This window comes from Chiloscyllium plagiosum, unplaced genomic scaffold (genome assembly GCF_037043375.1).
Source record: "Chiloscyllium plagiosum isolate Xiang-an unplaced genomic scaffold, Cpla_swu_hap1 HiC_scaffold_1, whole genome shotgun sequence".
NCBI classification, from domain to species: Eukaryota; Metazoa; Chordata; class Chondrichthyes; order Orectolobiformes; family Hemiscylliidae; genus Chiloscyllium; species Chiloscyllium plagiosum.
The window spans coordinates 74,806,166-74,823,157 of NW_028270139.1; the positions used below are offsets into that span (position 1 = coordinate 74,806,166).

At 42.4% G+C, this 16,992-nt stretch overlaps 1 protein-coding gene across 4 annotated transcripts in view; it reads right to left on the reverse strand.

Moving 5' to 3' along the window:
• usp46 (ubiquitin specific peptidase 46) overlaps window positions 1–16,992 on the reverse strand; it is a 105,171-nt gene that overhangs the window by 14,308 nt on the left and 73,871 nt on the right. For all 4 annotated transcript variants that reach the window (XM_043691085.2, XM_043691067.2, XM_043691053.2 and 1 more), the window contains one exon: window positions 16,188–16,385. In XM_043691085.2, the coding sequence (XP_043547020.1) occupies window positions 16,188–16,385 (198 nt within the window). The remainder of the gene's footprint in view (window positions 1–16,187; window positions 16,386–16,992) is intronic.

Consider the following 16,992-nt stretch of genomic DNA (forward strand, 5'->3'; position numbering starts at 1 on the left):
GTGGGAAATGAAGGCAGAACTGCTGGAATGTCCTGATGGTGTTATGTCAGTCCAGTAATAACAGCAGTCGTACAGACTTGGATACTTCGTTGCAGACTATTTTTATGTACAGAATCAAACAATTTTAAGCGCATTTGGCCCATCGTACATATGCCAGCTCACTGGCAGAGCTTTAGAATTAGTCCCACTGTCTTCATTCTCTGAATGTGTATTTGATCAACAGCTTTCCAAATAGACCATACCCACAAATTCTCGTGTGTGTATTCTACTAATTACATCCTCAAGAAAACTCTAGATTAGTTGAACAGGATTTCTCTTTCATAACACAATGACAACTTTGCTTTCAAGCATTCCGTTATAAGGATGTTCAGAAGAAGGGTCACTTGACCCGAAATGTTAACTGATTTCTCTCCACAGATGCTGGCAGAGCTGCTGAGCTTTCCCTGCAATTTGTTTTTATTTCTGATTTATAGAATTTGCAATTCTTCACATTTTTCTTCTGTTATCATGTCTTTTATTATAAACTCTTGTATTTCCCCCACTACTAATGAGTGGTAAATGATCATTAATTGTTTTTTGTCTTTTTTTTTAAAAAAAAACAGCGTAGTTACATTTGCCATCCTCCAATCTGAAGGAATTGCTCCAGAACTCTGTAGAATTTTGGAAGATGACCAGTGTATCCAATATATTCAGGGCCTTTTCCAATAGTGATCTAGGATACAGATGATCAGGCCTTGGGATTTTGTCAGCCGTGAACCCCTTTAATTCTCCACGTTTTTTAAAAAAAAACTAATATGGATTTTCTTTAATTCCTCCCTCTCACCAGATCTTTGGTTTCCTAACATTTCTGGGAAATTGTGTGTCCACTTTTGTGAAGATAGGACCAAAATATGTGGTTATTTCTTCTGCCATTTCTTTGTTCTCCATTATAATTTCCCAATTTCTGACTGTAAGAGACCTACGTTTGTCTTCACTAATACTATCAGGTGTTGAGAGAACTTTTGATGAGCACTCGTCTACTGAGGTAGTGTGGGCTGAGGTTAGAAACAGGAGGGGAGAGGTCACACTGCTTGGGAGTTTTTTATAGGCCTCCGCAGAGTTCCAGGGAGGTGCAAGAGAGGATTAGCAACATTATTCTGAGTAAGAGTGAAAGGAACAGAGTGGTCATTATGGGGGACTTTAACTTCCCCAACCCTGACTAGAAATCCTAACTCTAGTACATCGGATAGATCAGTTTTTGTCCAAAGCGTACAGGACGGTTTCCTGACACAGTATGTCGAAGGGCCGACAAGAGGGGAGGCTACACTGGACCTGGTGCTTGGTAATGAACCAGACCAGGTATTTAATTTATTTGTAGGTGAGCACTTTGGAGAGAGTGACCATAATTCAGTTATGTTTAGTTTAGCTTTGGAAAGGGAGTTAATTGATGGGTCAAGAGTTAATTGATGGGCAATTATAATGCAATTAGGCAAGAATTAGGATGCATAGAATGGGGTAGCAAAATGCAGGGAATGCAGACAATGGAAATGTGGAGCTGGTTTAAGGAACAGATATTGTGTGTCCTTGATAGGTTTGTCCCTGTCAGACAGGGACGAAGTGATAAAGCAAAGGAAACTGTGGTTTACTACTGAAATTGCATCTCTTGTTAAGAAAGAGGAGGCTTATGTGTTGATGAGGCAAGATGGTTCAGATGAGGCGATGGAGAGTTACAGATCAGCTAGGAAGGATTTAAAGAGAAAGTTAAAAAGAGCAAAGAGGACATGAGCAGTCTTTAGCAAATACAATAAAGGAGAACCCCAAAGCTTTCTATAGGTATGTGAGGAATAAAAAGGATGGTTAGGGTAGGAATAGGGCCAGTCAAAGACAGAAGTGGGAAGTCGAGTGTGGACCTGTGGAGATCGGAGAGGTGCTAAACGAACATTTTTCATCAGTTTTCAGGAAAAGGAGAATATTGTAGAGGAGAAGAAGGAGGTATGAGATATTAGACTAGAAAGGATCGAGATTAGTTATGAACAGGTGCTATCAATTCTAGAAGGAGTGAAAGTAGACAAGTCCCCTGGGCCGGATGAGATTTATCAGAGGATTCTTTGGGAAGCTAGGGAGGAGATAGCAGAGCCTTTGGCTTTGGTATTTGAGTAGTCATTGTCTATAGGTTTAGGACTGGAGGATTGAACATGTTGCGCCCTTGTTCAAGGAGGACAGTAGAGATGACCCAGGCTATTATAGACCAGTGAGCCTTATTTCTGTTGTAGGAAAGGTTTTGGAAAGGATTATAAAAGATAAGATTTGTAATCATCTAGCAAGCAATAATTTGATTTCAGATAGTCAACATGGTTTTGTTAAGGTAGGTCATGTCTCACAAACCTCACTGAGTTTTTTGAGAAGGTGACCAAGCATGTAGATGAGAGTAGGGCAGTTGATGTGGTATACATGGACTTCAGTAAAACCTTTGATAAGGGTCAACATGGTAGGCTATTGGAGAAAATGCAGAGGCATGGAATTGAGGGTGATTTAGCAGTTTGGATTAGAAACTGGCTTTCTGAAAGAAGGCAGCGAGTTGTGGTTGATGGAAAACATTCAGCCTGGAGTCCGGTTACTAGTGGTGTGTTACAAGGATCGGTTTTAGGACCACTGCCGTTTGTCATTTTTATAAATGACTTAGACGCAGGCATAGGTGGATAGATTAGTAAATTTGCAGACAACACTAAAGTCGGTGGAGTAGTGGACAGTTTGGAAGAACGTTATAGGTTGCAGGGGACTTGGATAAACTGCAGAATTGGGCTGAGAGGTGGCAAATGGAGTTTCAATGCAACTAAATGTAACGTGATGCACTTTGGGAAGAATAACAGGAAGGCAGAGTACTGGGTCAATGGAAAGATTCATGGTAGTGTGGATGTGCAAAGGGATCTTGGAGACCATGTACACAAGTCCCTGAAAGTTGCCACCCAGGTGGAAAGCACTGTTAAGAAGGTACACGGTGTGTTAGGTTTCATTCGTAGAGGGATTGAGTTCCGGAGCCGCAATATCATGCTGCAACTATACAAAATGCTGGTGCGGCCACACTTGGAATATTGCGTACAGTTCTGGTCCCCACATTTCGGGAAGGATGTGGAAGCATTGGAAAAGGTGCAAAGGAGATTTACCAGGATGTTGTCTGGTCTGGAGAGAAGGTCTTATGAGGAAAGGCTGAGAGACTTGGGTCTGTTCTCATTGGAAAGGCGGCGGTTAAGAGGGGATTTGATAGAGACATACACGATGATCACAGGATTAGATAGGGTAGACAGTGAAAGTCTTTTTCCTAGGGTGATGAAGTCAGCTGGTACAAGGGGGCATAACTACAAATTGAGGGGTGATAGATTTAAGACAGATGTCAGAGGCAGGTTCTTTACGCAGAGAGTGGTAAGGGCGTGGAATGCCCTACCTGCTAATGTAGTCAACTCAGCCACATTAGGGAGATTGAAACAATCCTTAGATAAGCACTTGGATGATTTTGGGACAGTTTAGGGGACGAGCTGAGAATAGTTCACAGGTCGGCGCAACAGAGGGCCGAAGGGCCTGTTCTGCGTTCTAATATTTTTCTCTTCATGCATACATAGAAGCTTTTACAGTAATTCATTATATTTCCTTCAAGTTTACTCATTCTGATTTCCCCTCTTTTGATCAATCTTTTTGTCCCCTTTTACTGAATTATAAACTGCTCCCAGTCCTCAGGCTTGCTGATTTCCTGGCAATCTTATATGGTTCATCGTTGAATCTAATATTATTCTTTAATTTCTTTTGTAAGACCTTTCCTATTCTATTTTTTTCACTAAATAGCAACAAATAATTGTAATTTGCAGCCTTTCTAAGACATCCTTGACAGAGGCATCAAGAATGCAAGATATAATCCAAGATTTATTTTGCAGTAGCAGGAATACTTGGCTGATCCCTTTGCTATTGAATCTCTCTTCACGATAGCTGTGCCATTCTTCTTCCTCCAATCTTGTGTAGCACAGTCACCATGGACCTGGTTCCTGCTGCTATTCCAAGAATTCTCCCCAGCAGTATCCACAACAGTACATGTGTTAGATCAGGAGGTTGGGGGGGGGGGAAAAGAGAGGGGGGCGGGAGGAGGAAATCTTCTGCATTGCCTGCTCTACTCTGCTTCGTGGTCACTTTCTGCCTGTTATGTCTTTACCTTGTGGAATGACCAGCTCACTGAATTTGCTGTCCACAATAATCTAAGCATCACATATTCACCACAGGTGAATCCACGTACCACTTCAACTCCAAAATGCAGTTAGCCACTTCCTGCACACATGGTCACCTGGGACACTGGAAGAGTCTATAACTTTCAACATAGCCCTGGAGGTTCATTTCATGGGTGTGAGCTCTGTTGCCCTGACTCCCCTTTAGATTAAACTCATCAGGTACTCCTTTAAAAGGACATTAATTATGTTAAGGATCTTCTTCTGTTCCAAACAATTCACTACAGTCCAAAATCACTACTTTGCGCTATTTATCTAATGAACGGCTGTAGTTTAATTCGTGAAAACTGTAGAAATAGCACCTGAATCCAAGGTTAGGTGAATTTCTAATTTAGAGTTATTTAAAGACATTGTTTACCAGCACTCCCCCACCCTGTTCAGCTTTCCTCACAACTGTACATGAAGTTCACCACTCTCCTCCTGCACTGCTTTATGCAGAGTCCAGTGTTGTCATGTGGAGCTGCCTAGTATCGGTTTCACCTCTTTTGTCTCATGCTGCTTTATACAGAGTTCACCTCTCTCATGTGCTGCTTTATATAGAATTCACTGCTCTATACCAAGATCTCCCAGTCCACTTCACAGCAAAGCTGACTCGCTACCCACTCTTTCCAATCTAATAGGCTGGAATCGATTCCAGGTCCCTGGTGCTGTGAGGCAGCAGGGCTAACCACTGAGCCACCATGCCACTTTAAATCAAATTTCATACTGAAGTCCCTGTGTTGATTACAGGAACATCATTGACCAGACTGCATTTCAGTCAATGTTTTCCTGGTCTGGAGTACACCCCTTAGGCACCCTGACATCAAACCAAGTCTCACATGTGATCTGTTGTTATACTAGAACATTTTTAAAAAAAAATTAACATTTTTCTAATCAATCTGTTCAACCTTGGAAGAATAGGCTGGGGTTATTTTTCCTGGAGTGTCGGAGCCCTTAGCGGTTTATAAAATCATGAGGGGCATGGACAGGATAAATAGACAAAGTCTCTTCCCTGGGGTGGGGGAGTCAAGAACTAGAGGGCATAGGTTTAGGGTGAATGAGAAAGATACAAAACAGACCTAAAGGATAATCTGTTTACGCAGAGGGTGGTACAAGTATGGAACAAGCTGCCAGAGGACGTGGTGGAGGCTAACACGATTGCAACATTTAAAAGGTATCTACGAATAGGAAGGGCTTGGAGGAATATGGGCTGGGTGCTGGCAGGTGAGACCAGATTGGGTTGGGATATCTGGATGGCATGGACAAGTTGGACCGAAGGGTCGGTTTCCATGCTGTACATCTCTATGACTCTATGACTTTAATCGGGCCTCTCTGTCCAGGGGTAGGGACACTGCCACTGTGCCACAAGAGAACATATTAGGAGATAGCTCTCCTAATTTTGCACCAATCCACAAATGGAAGCAGGATCTAATAAAAATTAATAAAATAACGAGGTATAGATAGACTTAATGGTAGAGATGTACAGCATAGAAACAGACTCTTCGGACCAACTATCCTAAATTAATCCAGTTGCATTTGCTAGCATTTGAGCCCATCTCCCCCTGAACCCATCCTATTCATGTATCCATCCAGATGCCTTTTGAATGCTGTAATTGTACCAGCTTCCACCACTTCCTTAGGTCTCTACTACATTTTTCCCCTCTCACCTTAAACCTATGCCCGCTATGTTTGGACCTCCCTAGTGTGGAAAAAAAACCCATTGAATATTCACCCTACACATGCCCTTCATAACTTTATATGTCTCTATAAAGACACCCCACAGCCTCTGATGCTCCGGGAAAATAGCCCTAGCCTATTCAGTTCTCATTTCCATTGGATTGGGGATTTCAAGACTGGGGGAGGGCACATTTTTAAGGTGAGAGGAGAGAGATTTAAAAAAAGACATAAGAAGCAAATGTTTTACATAGAGGGTGGTGCACGTGTGGAATGAACTTCCTGAGAAAGTGGCGGATGTGGGTACAATTACAACGTTTAAAAGTAATTTGGATATATACATGAATAGGAAAGGTTTGAAGGGATATGGGCCAGGAGCAGGTAGGTGGGACTAGTTTAGTTTGGGATTATGTCCGGCATGGACTGCTTGGACCGAAGGGTCTGCTTTTGTGCTGAGACTCTATACTGACCCTTGCAACAAGCGTCCCAGTCCCAAATCCTCCCAACCAAAACGGAGGGAAACTTTCAGATGGTGGTATATCCCATAAATTTGATTCCCTTGTCCTTCTAGATGTTATAGGTTTGAAAGGTGCTATTTGTGAAGTCTTGGTGGCTTTCAGAAGTGCATTTTTTAGGTGGTACTTTCTGCTACTGCTACGTCAGTGATAGAGACAGTGAATGTTTGTGGGTGGGGTGCCAATCAAGTGGACTGCCCTCAGAAGACATTCCTCCTCATTTGTCTTAAACATGTGAACTCTTATTCTGAGATAATTTCTTCTGGTTCAAGACACTTTCACAATATAAAACAATCTCTCACATCTACCCTGATATGTCATCTAAGAATCTTGCACGTTTCAATAAGGTTATCTCTAATTCTTCTATATTTCAATGAGTATGGGCCCAAACTCCTAAACTTCTCCTCAAGACTATCCTCCATGCCTAGTTTTAACCTCCTGAACCTTCAATGCCAGTATGTCTTTCCTTGGATAAGGGACTCAAAACTGTTCACAGTATTCCAGCTGCAGTATGACTAGAGCTTTGTACAGTTTTAAGAAAACCTCCCTGCTTTTAAACGCTATTTTAAAGGCGATGAATGTCAACAGTCCATCTGCCTTCCCTACTAGCCACTGAACTTGGTGGCTAACATTTTATGATTCATGCACAAGAACTCTCAAATCCCTCTTTTTCATAGATTTTCTACAGTCTTTCTCCATTTAAATATTATTCACCTCTTCAATTCTTCCTGCCAACTACATAACCTCCCATCTCTCTTCACTATTTTTAATCTGCCACTTGCTTAACCTGTCTATAACCCTCTGCAGACTTTGTCATCACAAAGGGAGTTGAGGATGAGGATTCCCAGCTGCTGACCTGCTCTTGCAGCGACAGTATTTTAAAAGAACAGAACTGTACAGCATAGGAACGGGTCCTTTGGCCCACGATGTGGTACCGAATGTGACGCCAAACTAATCTCTCTTGCCTGATCTTGGTGCAAATCCCTCCATTCCGTGCATATTCATGTGCTTATCTAAAAGTTCCTTAAATGCCCCTATTGTATCTGCTTTCACCACCACTCAGGCATCGTGTTCAGGGTTTCTACCACTCTCTTTAAACCAAAACTTGCCCCTTGCATCTCCTTTGAACTTGCCCTCTCTCATCTTAAACACATGCCTTCGAGTATTAGACATTTCAATTCTGGGAAAAAAATTGATTGTCAACCCTATCTACGTTTTTCAATTTTGTCAACTTCTATCAAGTCTCCCCTAAGCCTCTGACACCCCAGAGAAACAACCTGAGTTTTCTAGCTTTTCCTTAGAGCTCCTACCCTCTAATCCAGACCAGCATCCTGGAAACCTCTTCTGCACCCTCTCCAAAGCCTCCATATCCTTCTTGTAATGTGGAGACCAGAACTGAATGCAATAGTCTAAGTATGGCCTAACCAAAGTCTCAAACATGACATCCTGACTCTTGTACTCAATTCACTGACCAATAAAGGGAAGCTTGCCATACACTTTTTTTTTTAACCACCCTATCTACTTTGTGTGTCCACTTTCAGGGAGCTGTGAACTTGAACCCCAAGATCCCTTGTACGTCAATGCTGTTTAGGGTTCTGCCAATAATTATATACTTTTCCTTAACATTTGATCTCCCAAAATGCAGCACCTCTCAGTTTTCCAGATAAAAATCCATATGCCATTCCTCCACCCATATCTGCAACTAATCTATATCATGCTATGGCCTTTGACAACCTTTGACACTATCCACAATTCCACTGATCTTTGTAAGATCTGCAAACATACTAACCCACTCAATCTACCTGTTCATCAAAGTCATTTATATATACCACAGTACGGATCCCTGCAGAACACCACTAGTCACAGACCTCCAGCCAAAAAACATACTTCCACCACTACCCTCTGGCTTCTATGGGAAAGCCAATTCTAAATCCTAGCTGCCAGGTCACCATGGATCCATGTATTTTAATCTTCTGGATGAACCTACCATGAGGGACCTTGTCAAAAGCCTTCCTAAAATCCATATAGACAACATCCACTGTTGTACCCTCATTGATCACTTTTATCACCACCTCAAAAAACCCAATCTTGCAAGGCATAACCTATCCCTACAAAGCCATGCTGACTGTCCCTAATTAGGCCAGCTTTTCCAAATGCATGTAAAACTTACCCGTCAGAATTTTCTCCCATAGCTTCCCAACCACTATGAGACTCACCAGTCTATAGTTTTCAGGATTTTCCCTATTTCCCTTCTTGAACAGAGGAGCACTAAGTACTTACCAGTCCTCTGGAACCTCTCCAGTGGCTAACGAGGATATCAAGATCTTGGTCAAGGCCCTAGTCACTTCCTCTCTTGCTTGTCAATAACCTGGGGTGGATCCCATCAGGCCCTGGGTATTTATCCAACCTAATGCTCTTCGAGAGATCCAGTACTACTTCTTTCTTGGTTTCAAAATGCTCTAGCATATTTGAATGCTCCATACAAATCTCACTATCCTCTAAAACCTTCTCCTGGTGAATACTAATGCAAAGTACTCATTTTGGACCTTGCCAACATCCTCTACCTCCAAGCACAAGCTCCCTCCTTTATCCTCAAGTGGTCCTACCTTCTCCCTAGTTATCCCATTTTTAATATATGTACAGAATGCCTTGGGATTCTCTTCACCACTACTTGCTAAGATCATTTCATGGCCCCTTCTTGCTCCAATTCCCTGCTTGAGCACTTTCCTGATTTTTTTTTATATTTCTCATGGAATTTGTCTGATTTTAGCTTCCTAAACCTTACAAATGCTTCTTTTTTCCCCCCTTTTGACTAAATTCACAACCTTCCTACTTATCAAAGGATCCCCTACCTTCCCGTCCTTGTCCTGCCTCCCATATCTGGCAGGTGAAGCACAACTTTGCTCTAACTGCCATCTCTGCCCCTTTACACTAACAAAAAGAATCTTACCTTGCCTTAACCTTTCTCACCTTACTCACTGAAGCCTAGTGCTCATCTAAGCCTGTGGTTATACCAACCAGCAACACTAACTGGTTACATAAATTACAATGCAATCTTTACAAACAGACCAAACACCCTCTCGGCTACAACACACTTTCTTACAGCTGCTCTCAATCTCTCTGACTGGTCAGTGGAGTTCCTGGTCAATGGTAACCCCTCCCCCATGACATTGAATGTGGGGCATTCAGCAAATGGTAATGCCACTCAATGTCAAGGGGCAATGATTGTATTCTCTCTTGCCAGAGAAAGTCATTGCCTGGCATTTGTGTGGCATGAATGTTACTTGCCACTTGTCAACCCTAGCCTGAATATTATCACAACCTGCATGGAAGGAAAAGGAGGAGCTGCTTCTCCAATCATGCACTGCTTCCCTTTATGTTTACTGCTTTCTGTAGGAGAGAAACAACCTGTGACTGGTAAAGCAAGAGACAGTCCGATAACTAAGTGAGGAAGAGACTCGAAGCAAAGCATTCCAGATCTGGGATCAGAAGCATCAATTAATAACAAAATTAGGAAGAATGAGAAAGTAACCCCTAAAACTCAAAAGCCCTCAAGGGAGCTCTTCGGAGGAAAAAGAATTGTGCCTTAGTGTGGACCCGGAGGCTGTAATAGATCACATAAGTGACATGTCTGTAGGTGGGAGGGTATCAGATTTTGGAGGGATTTTCAGAAATCTTTGGATAAAGTCTCAAACAGATGGTTAGTAAATAAAATTAATACAGGTGTGTGGGAGGGAATTTACTAGTACAATTGAGGATTGGTTAATAAACAGAAAGCAGAGTGAAAAGGAATAAACATCACATCTCAGGCTGTTTCTAGTGGGTATCACAAGGTCCAATGCTGGGTCCACCAATGCTCACAATCTATTCAAATAATTTAGATGCGGAGACCATTTCTAACACTCCGAAATCTGGTAACACCAAACTAGGTGGAATGCAAGCTTTGAGGTTGGAAGGAGGCTTCAAAAGGATTTGGATAGGCAAAGTTAATAGACTAAAACATGGTAGATGGAATATAATGTAAATAAGTGTGAAATTAGACACTTTGGTAGAAAGAAAAACACAAAACATTTTCTAAGTGGGAGAGGTGAGAGCAAGTGTCCAAGAGAATCTAAGTGCTCTTGTCCAACATTCACTAAAAGCTGGTGATGAGGTACAACAAGCAAGAAAGAAAGATTTAAGTACAGAAGGAAAGAGGTTTATTTTAAACCCTTGAGATCTCATCGAGAATATATTGTATAGTTTTGGTCTCTTTCTCGAAGGAAAGGTATACTTGCCATAGAGGGAGTGCAAAAGAAATTCACCAGATTAATCTTGGAGATAGTGGGATTATTTTTTGAGAAGAGATTGAAGACACTAGGTCTGTATTCTCTAGAGTTTTGAAGAATGGGAGGTATCTATTGAAACATACAAAAATTGTGACAGGACATGACAAGGTGGATGTAGAAAGGGCTGGTTACTTTTGAAACTGGTGTGTTTTTTTTACTCTGCTGCTCCCGCTCTTTCTGTGGAGAGAGAGAGGAAGTGACGGCAAGCAGAGGGGCAGCCGGGAAGGAAAAGTGAGTATATAAGTCAGGAAGGCGGCTAAACCCGAGATTCTACACCTGTAGTATCTCCCACCCACCCTCCTCCTCTAACCTTCTTAACTACTCTGCTTTTTCTTTTAAGGTAAGGATTTTTATTTCTTTACCAGGGACTAGTTAAAAATTTACTTCCTTTTTTTTGTGTGTGTATACATCAAGTCCTTATTTAGGGTTAAAAAAACTATAGCAGAGAGGTATCAGAAGGTATTCTAACTCATACTTGTACAAAGTAAGTAATTAACTAACTAAGCAGAGATGGCTGGGCAGGTGATGTGCTGTTGCTGTATGATGTGGGAGCTGGCTGATCCCATTGTGAACGGCAGTGACCACATCTGCAGCAAGTGTTGGTTGCTGGAAGAACTCCGGATCAGAGTTGATGATCTGGAATCTGAGCTTCAAACACTGCGGCACATCCGGGAGGGGGAGAGTTACCTGGATGCTTTGTTTCAGGAGGCAGTCACACCTGGGAGATTAAGTAATTCACATTCAGCTAGTGATCAGGCACAAAAGAGTGTGACTGTAAGTGAGGCAGGTAGGGGGAACCGGAGTTCAGGAGTGGAGGAGCCTCAGCCCTTGACCTTGTCCAACAGGTACGAGATTCTTGCTCCCTGTTCGGATGAGGAAAAGGACAGGATGAGCCAACTGACCAAGGCACCATGGTGCAGAAGGCCATTCAAGAGGGGGGAGCTAATAGACAAGTAGTGGTTATAGGGGATTCTATAATTAGGGGGACAGATAGTATCCTTTGCAAGCCGGATCGAGAGTCTCGCATGGTGTGTTGCCTGCCCGGTGCCAGAGTGCGAGACGTCTCCGACCGGCTTGAAAGGATATTGGAGCGGGAGGATCCAGTTGTTGTGGTCCACGTTGGTACCAACAACATAGGCAAGACTAGGGTGGAGGACCTGTTTGGGCATTACGAAGCACTAGGCAGGAAATTGAAGCACAGGTCCTCAAGGGTCATAATCTCCGGATTACTGCCCGAGCCATGTGCCAATTGGCATAGGGACAAGAAAATTAGGCAAGTAAACACGTGGCTAAGGGATTGGTGTGGGAAAGAGGGATTCCACTTCATGGGGCATTGGCATCAGTTTTGGAACAGGGGGGATCTGTACCGTTGGGACGGTCTCCACCTGAACCGATCAGGTACCAATGTTCTAGCGAAGAGGATAAATAGGGTGGTCAGTAGGACTTTAAACTTCTGAGTTGGGGGGAAGGGAAAGTGAAAGCGACGGAGTATGGAGGTAAATGGCAAGATAAGCAGCAGGATAGCATGTTTCCAGGCGGATTTAAAATTGAGGCAGACTGAGAATACAGTAAAAAGCAAGGATAACTTAGGACATATGACTTCCAACATCTCTAATGATAAGGAAGTTAGCATTAAGACACTTTACCTGAATGCTCGTAGCATTCATAACAAAGCCGATGAACTAATGGCACAGATAATAGTGAATGATTATGATGTAGTAGGCATCACAGAGACTTGGTTACAGGGGGGTCAGGACTGGCAGTTAAACCTCCATGGTTTTTCAACATCGAAAAGACAGAGAGGTGGGCAGAGGGGGTGGGGTTGCCTTGTTAGTTAAGAACAAAATTAAATCTATGGTATTGAATGACATAGCGTCGGATGATGTGGAGTCTGTGTGGGTGGAATTGAGGAACCACAAAGGCAAAAAAAACATAATTGGAGTTGTGTATAGACCTCCTAACAGTGGTCAGGACCAGAGACGCAACATGTACCGGGAAATAGAGAAGGCATGTCAGAAAGGCAAGGTTACATTGATCATGGGAGACTTCGATATGCAGGTGGACTGGGTAAATAATGTTGCTAGTGGATCTAAAGAAAGGGAATTCATGGAATGCTTACAGGATGGCTTTTTGGAACAGCTTGTCATGGAGCCCACAAGAGAGCAGGCTATTCTGGACCTAGTGCTTTGCAATGAACCAGACTCTATAAAAGATCTTAAAGTAAGGGAACCCTTAGGAAGTAGCGACCATAATATGGTAGAGTTCAGTCTGGAGTTTGAAAGGGAGAAGGCAAAATCGGATGTAATGGTGTTACAGTTGAATAAAGGTAATTATGAGGGCATGAGAGAGGAACTGACTAAAATGACTGGAAGCAGAGGCTAACCGGGAAGACAGTAGAGCAAAAATGGCAGGAGTTTGTAGGTATAATTGAGGACACTGTACGGAGGTTCATTCCCAAGAAAAGAAAGATTAACCGGGGAGGGATTAGACAACCTTGCTGACAAAGGAAGTCAGGAAATGTATTAAAGAAAAAGAGAGATCCTATAAAGTGGCTAAGAACAGTGGGAAATCAGAACATTGGGAAGGATACAAAAGCAAACAGAGGATAACAAAGAGTGTAATAAGAAATGAGAGGATCAAATATGAAGGTAGGCTAGCCAGTAATATTAGAAATAATAGTAAAAGTTTCTTTCAGTACATAAGAAACAAACGACAGGCAAAAGTAGACATTGGGCCACTTCAAACTGATGCAGGAAGCCTAGTGATGGGAGATAAGGAAATAGCAGGAGAACTTAACAAGTACTTTGCGTCAGTTTTCACAGTGGAAGACATGAGTAATATCCCAAAAATTAAAGGGTGTCACGGGGCTGAGTTGAGTATGGTTGCCATTACGAAAGAGATAGTGCTAGAAAAGTTAAAAAGTCTTAAAATTGATAAATCTCCTGGCCCCGATGGGATACACCCTAGAGTTCTGAGAGAGGTGGCTGAGGAAATAGCAGAGGCATTGGTTGAGATCTTTCAAGAGTCACTGGAGTCAGGAAAGGTCCCGGATGATTGGAAGATGGCTGTTGTAACCCCCTTGTTCAAGAAAGGATCAAGGCAAAAGATGGAAAATTATAGGCCAATCAGCTTAACCTCGGTTGTTGCTAAAATTCTAGAATCCATCATTAAGGATAAGGTTTCTAAATTCTTGGAAGAGCAGAGCCTGATTAGAACAAGTCAACATGGATTTAGTAAAGGGAGGTCATGCCTGACAAACCTGTTGGAATTTTTTGAAGAGGTAACAAGTAGGTTAGACCAGGGAAACCCAGTGGATGTGGTCTATCTAGACTTTCAAAAGGCCTTTGATAAGGTGCCACACGGGAGGCTGCTGAGCAAGGTGAGGGCCCATGGTGTTCGAGGTGAGCTGCTGGGATGGATTGAGGATTGGCTGTCTAACAGAAGGCAGAGAGTTGGGATAAAAGGTTCTTTTTCAGAATGGCAGCCGGTGACGAGCGGTGTCCCGCAGGGTTCAGTGCTGGGGCCACAGCTGTTCGCATTATATATTAATGATTTGGATGAGGGAACCGGGGGCATTCTAGCGAAGTTTGCCGATGATACGAAGTTAGGTGGACAGGCAGGTAGTACTGAGGAAGTGGGGAGGCTACAGAAGGATCTAGACAGGTTGGGAAAGTGGTCCAGGAAATGGCTCATGGAATTTAACGTGAGCAAGTGCGAGGTCTTGCACTTTGGCAAAAAGAATAAAAGCATAGACTACTTTCTAAATGGTGAGAAAATTAATAAAGCCAAAGCACAAAGGGATCTGGGAGTGCTAGTCGAGGATTCTCTAAAGGTAAACATACAGGTTGAGTCCGTGATTAAGAAAGCGAATGCAATGTTGTCTCTTATCTCAAGAGGGTTGGAATATAAAAGCAGAGATGTACTACTAAGACTTTATAAAGCTCTGGTTAGGCCCCATTTGGAGTACTGTGTCCAGTTTTGGTCCCCACACCGCAGGAAGGACATACTGGCACTGGAACGTGTCCAGCGGAGATTCACACGGATGATCCCTGGAATGACAGGTCTAACATATGAGGAACGGCTGAGGATACTGGGATTGTATTCGTTGGAGTTTAGAAGATTAAGTGGAGACTTAATAGAGACGTACAAAATAATACATGGCTTGGAAAAGGTGGATGCTAGGAAATTGCTTCCGTTAGACGAGGAGACTAGGACCCGTGGACACAGCCTTAGAATTAGAGGGGGTCATTTCAGAACAGAAATGCGGAGACATTTCTTCAGCCAGAGAGTGGTGGGCCTGTGGAATTCATTGCCACGGAGTGCAGTGGAAGCCGGGACGCTAAATGTCTTCAAGGCCGAGATTGATAGATTCTTGTTGTCTAGAGGAATTAAGGGCTACGGGGAGAACGCTGGTAAGTGGAGCTGAAATGCGCATCAGCCATGATTGAATGGCGGAGTGGACTCGATGGGCCGAATGGCCTTACTTCCACTCCTATGTCTTATGGTCTTATGGAAACAGGGACGTAATTTCAGAAAAAGGAATGGGCCATTCAAGACTATGATGAGAAGAGATTTCTTCATTTACAGGGTGCTGAATCTTTAGAATTCTCTACCCTACAAAGCTGCAGAAGGTCAACATTCAGCACATTCAAGACAGAAATTCATTGATTTCTGTAAATGTATGACATTATAGGATATGGTGAGTGTTTTGAAAAATAGCCTTGAGATGATCAGCCATGATCGCGAATGGCAGGACAGTTTGATGGGCTGAATGACCAGCTACTGTTCCTATATTCCATTGGCAAGATGGTGATACCACACACCTGACTATCCCCACTCCTGACTATAACCTTCTTCCTCTCTGATCCCCAAGTACTACAACCTGACCAGGCAGTGCAGAACACCAACAAGATAATGAAGACAACAGTACATTCACTTGATTTCATATTCACAGCTACCAGCTCTGTTACTGACCATGCGTGTGTCTAAGAGAATACATTAAAAATAGGATCTGCCTTATTGAGATGACTGGCACAACAGTACTAAGCCAGGGCAGAAGGCAAGCATAATACAGATGTCATGTCTCTGGAGAGACTTCCGGTTCAGACTCAGATGAGGACTTTAGTGGGACATAATGCAGAAGAATAGCGACAAGTGTGCACAGCGATACATTTGTTGCATTAGGAAGCCTGCCAAGGAGCACAGAAGAGTCTGTCACTGAGACACAGAGCTTTATGCAAGGCTCGGAGCCCATCATTTTCAGCATGGAAGTGGCATCAGCTGCATGAACATACTCGCACATCTAACCAAGGTGCAGTTAGTAAGCAGGATGTTATACTGTTCCGTAGTGAAAAGTGAAATCCATTCCCCTTATTTCACAGGAGTAAGGTTGTTCTAAGAACTGGCTCAGGTGCAGTTAGTCAAAAACCTTTCCTAAAACGAACCTGCCACAGTGAACAACTACAGCCACCAGATCGTACATGCGGTCCAAATTGATAGCATCGCCTGATGTATTAAACAGTCTCAACTCCAGAGGAAACACTACTCGATAAGAGAGTTTTGTGTATCGATGTAATTGTTCCATATATTTGAATCGCTTTAAGTGTAATGCGAGGATCATGGGTAGCTTCTTTACACACATTCTGTTGAAGAAAGACAATATTAGTATGTAAAGATTTAGACAATAAAATGTAAACATACTAGTTGTCGTCTGATGGTCTTTTAAAGCCATTAAATCAAGATAATAATTTAATTTAGTGGTTAAAAGTATGAACAACTAATTTCACATATCAAACAAAAGTGGATGATTACAGTGCAGAAAACAAGAAATTTTGAATCCAGTTTCAGTGGATGATCAATGAAGCCTCTGCAGCAAGATAGTGCAAATGAATGCAGAGTAATATAGCAAATAACAGGAAAAATTTCACCAATTAACATGTTACTTTTCCAGGCGAATCTCAAATTAATGGCACGAATCAAAAAAAAACTGTAAAAACTGAAATTTAAAAGTAACATTCACAAAAACCATTGCACTTCCAAGTAATAATTTTATGCAGAGTTTGTGATAACACTAAATGAAAATGCAGGTTTTCTTGATTTCTGTTGATGTGGTTTTGCATTACCAACAAACAAAATATATTTATACTTCCAATTGTTCTAATCAATACCTTGGCATTGATGAAGTAAAACTGAGCAAATTAGTTTGTTTGGCAGTTTTGTCTTCTGAATCACTTTTTAAACCATCCACAG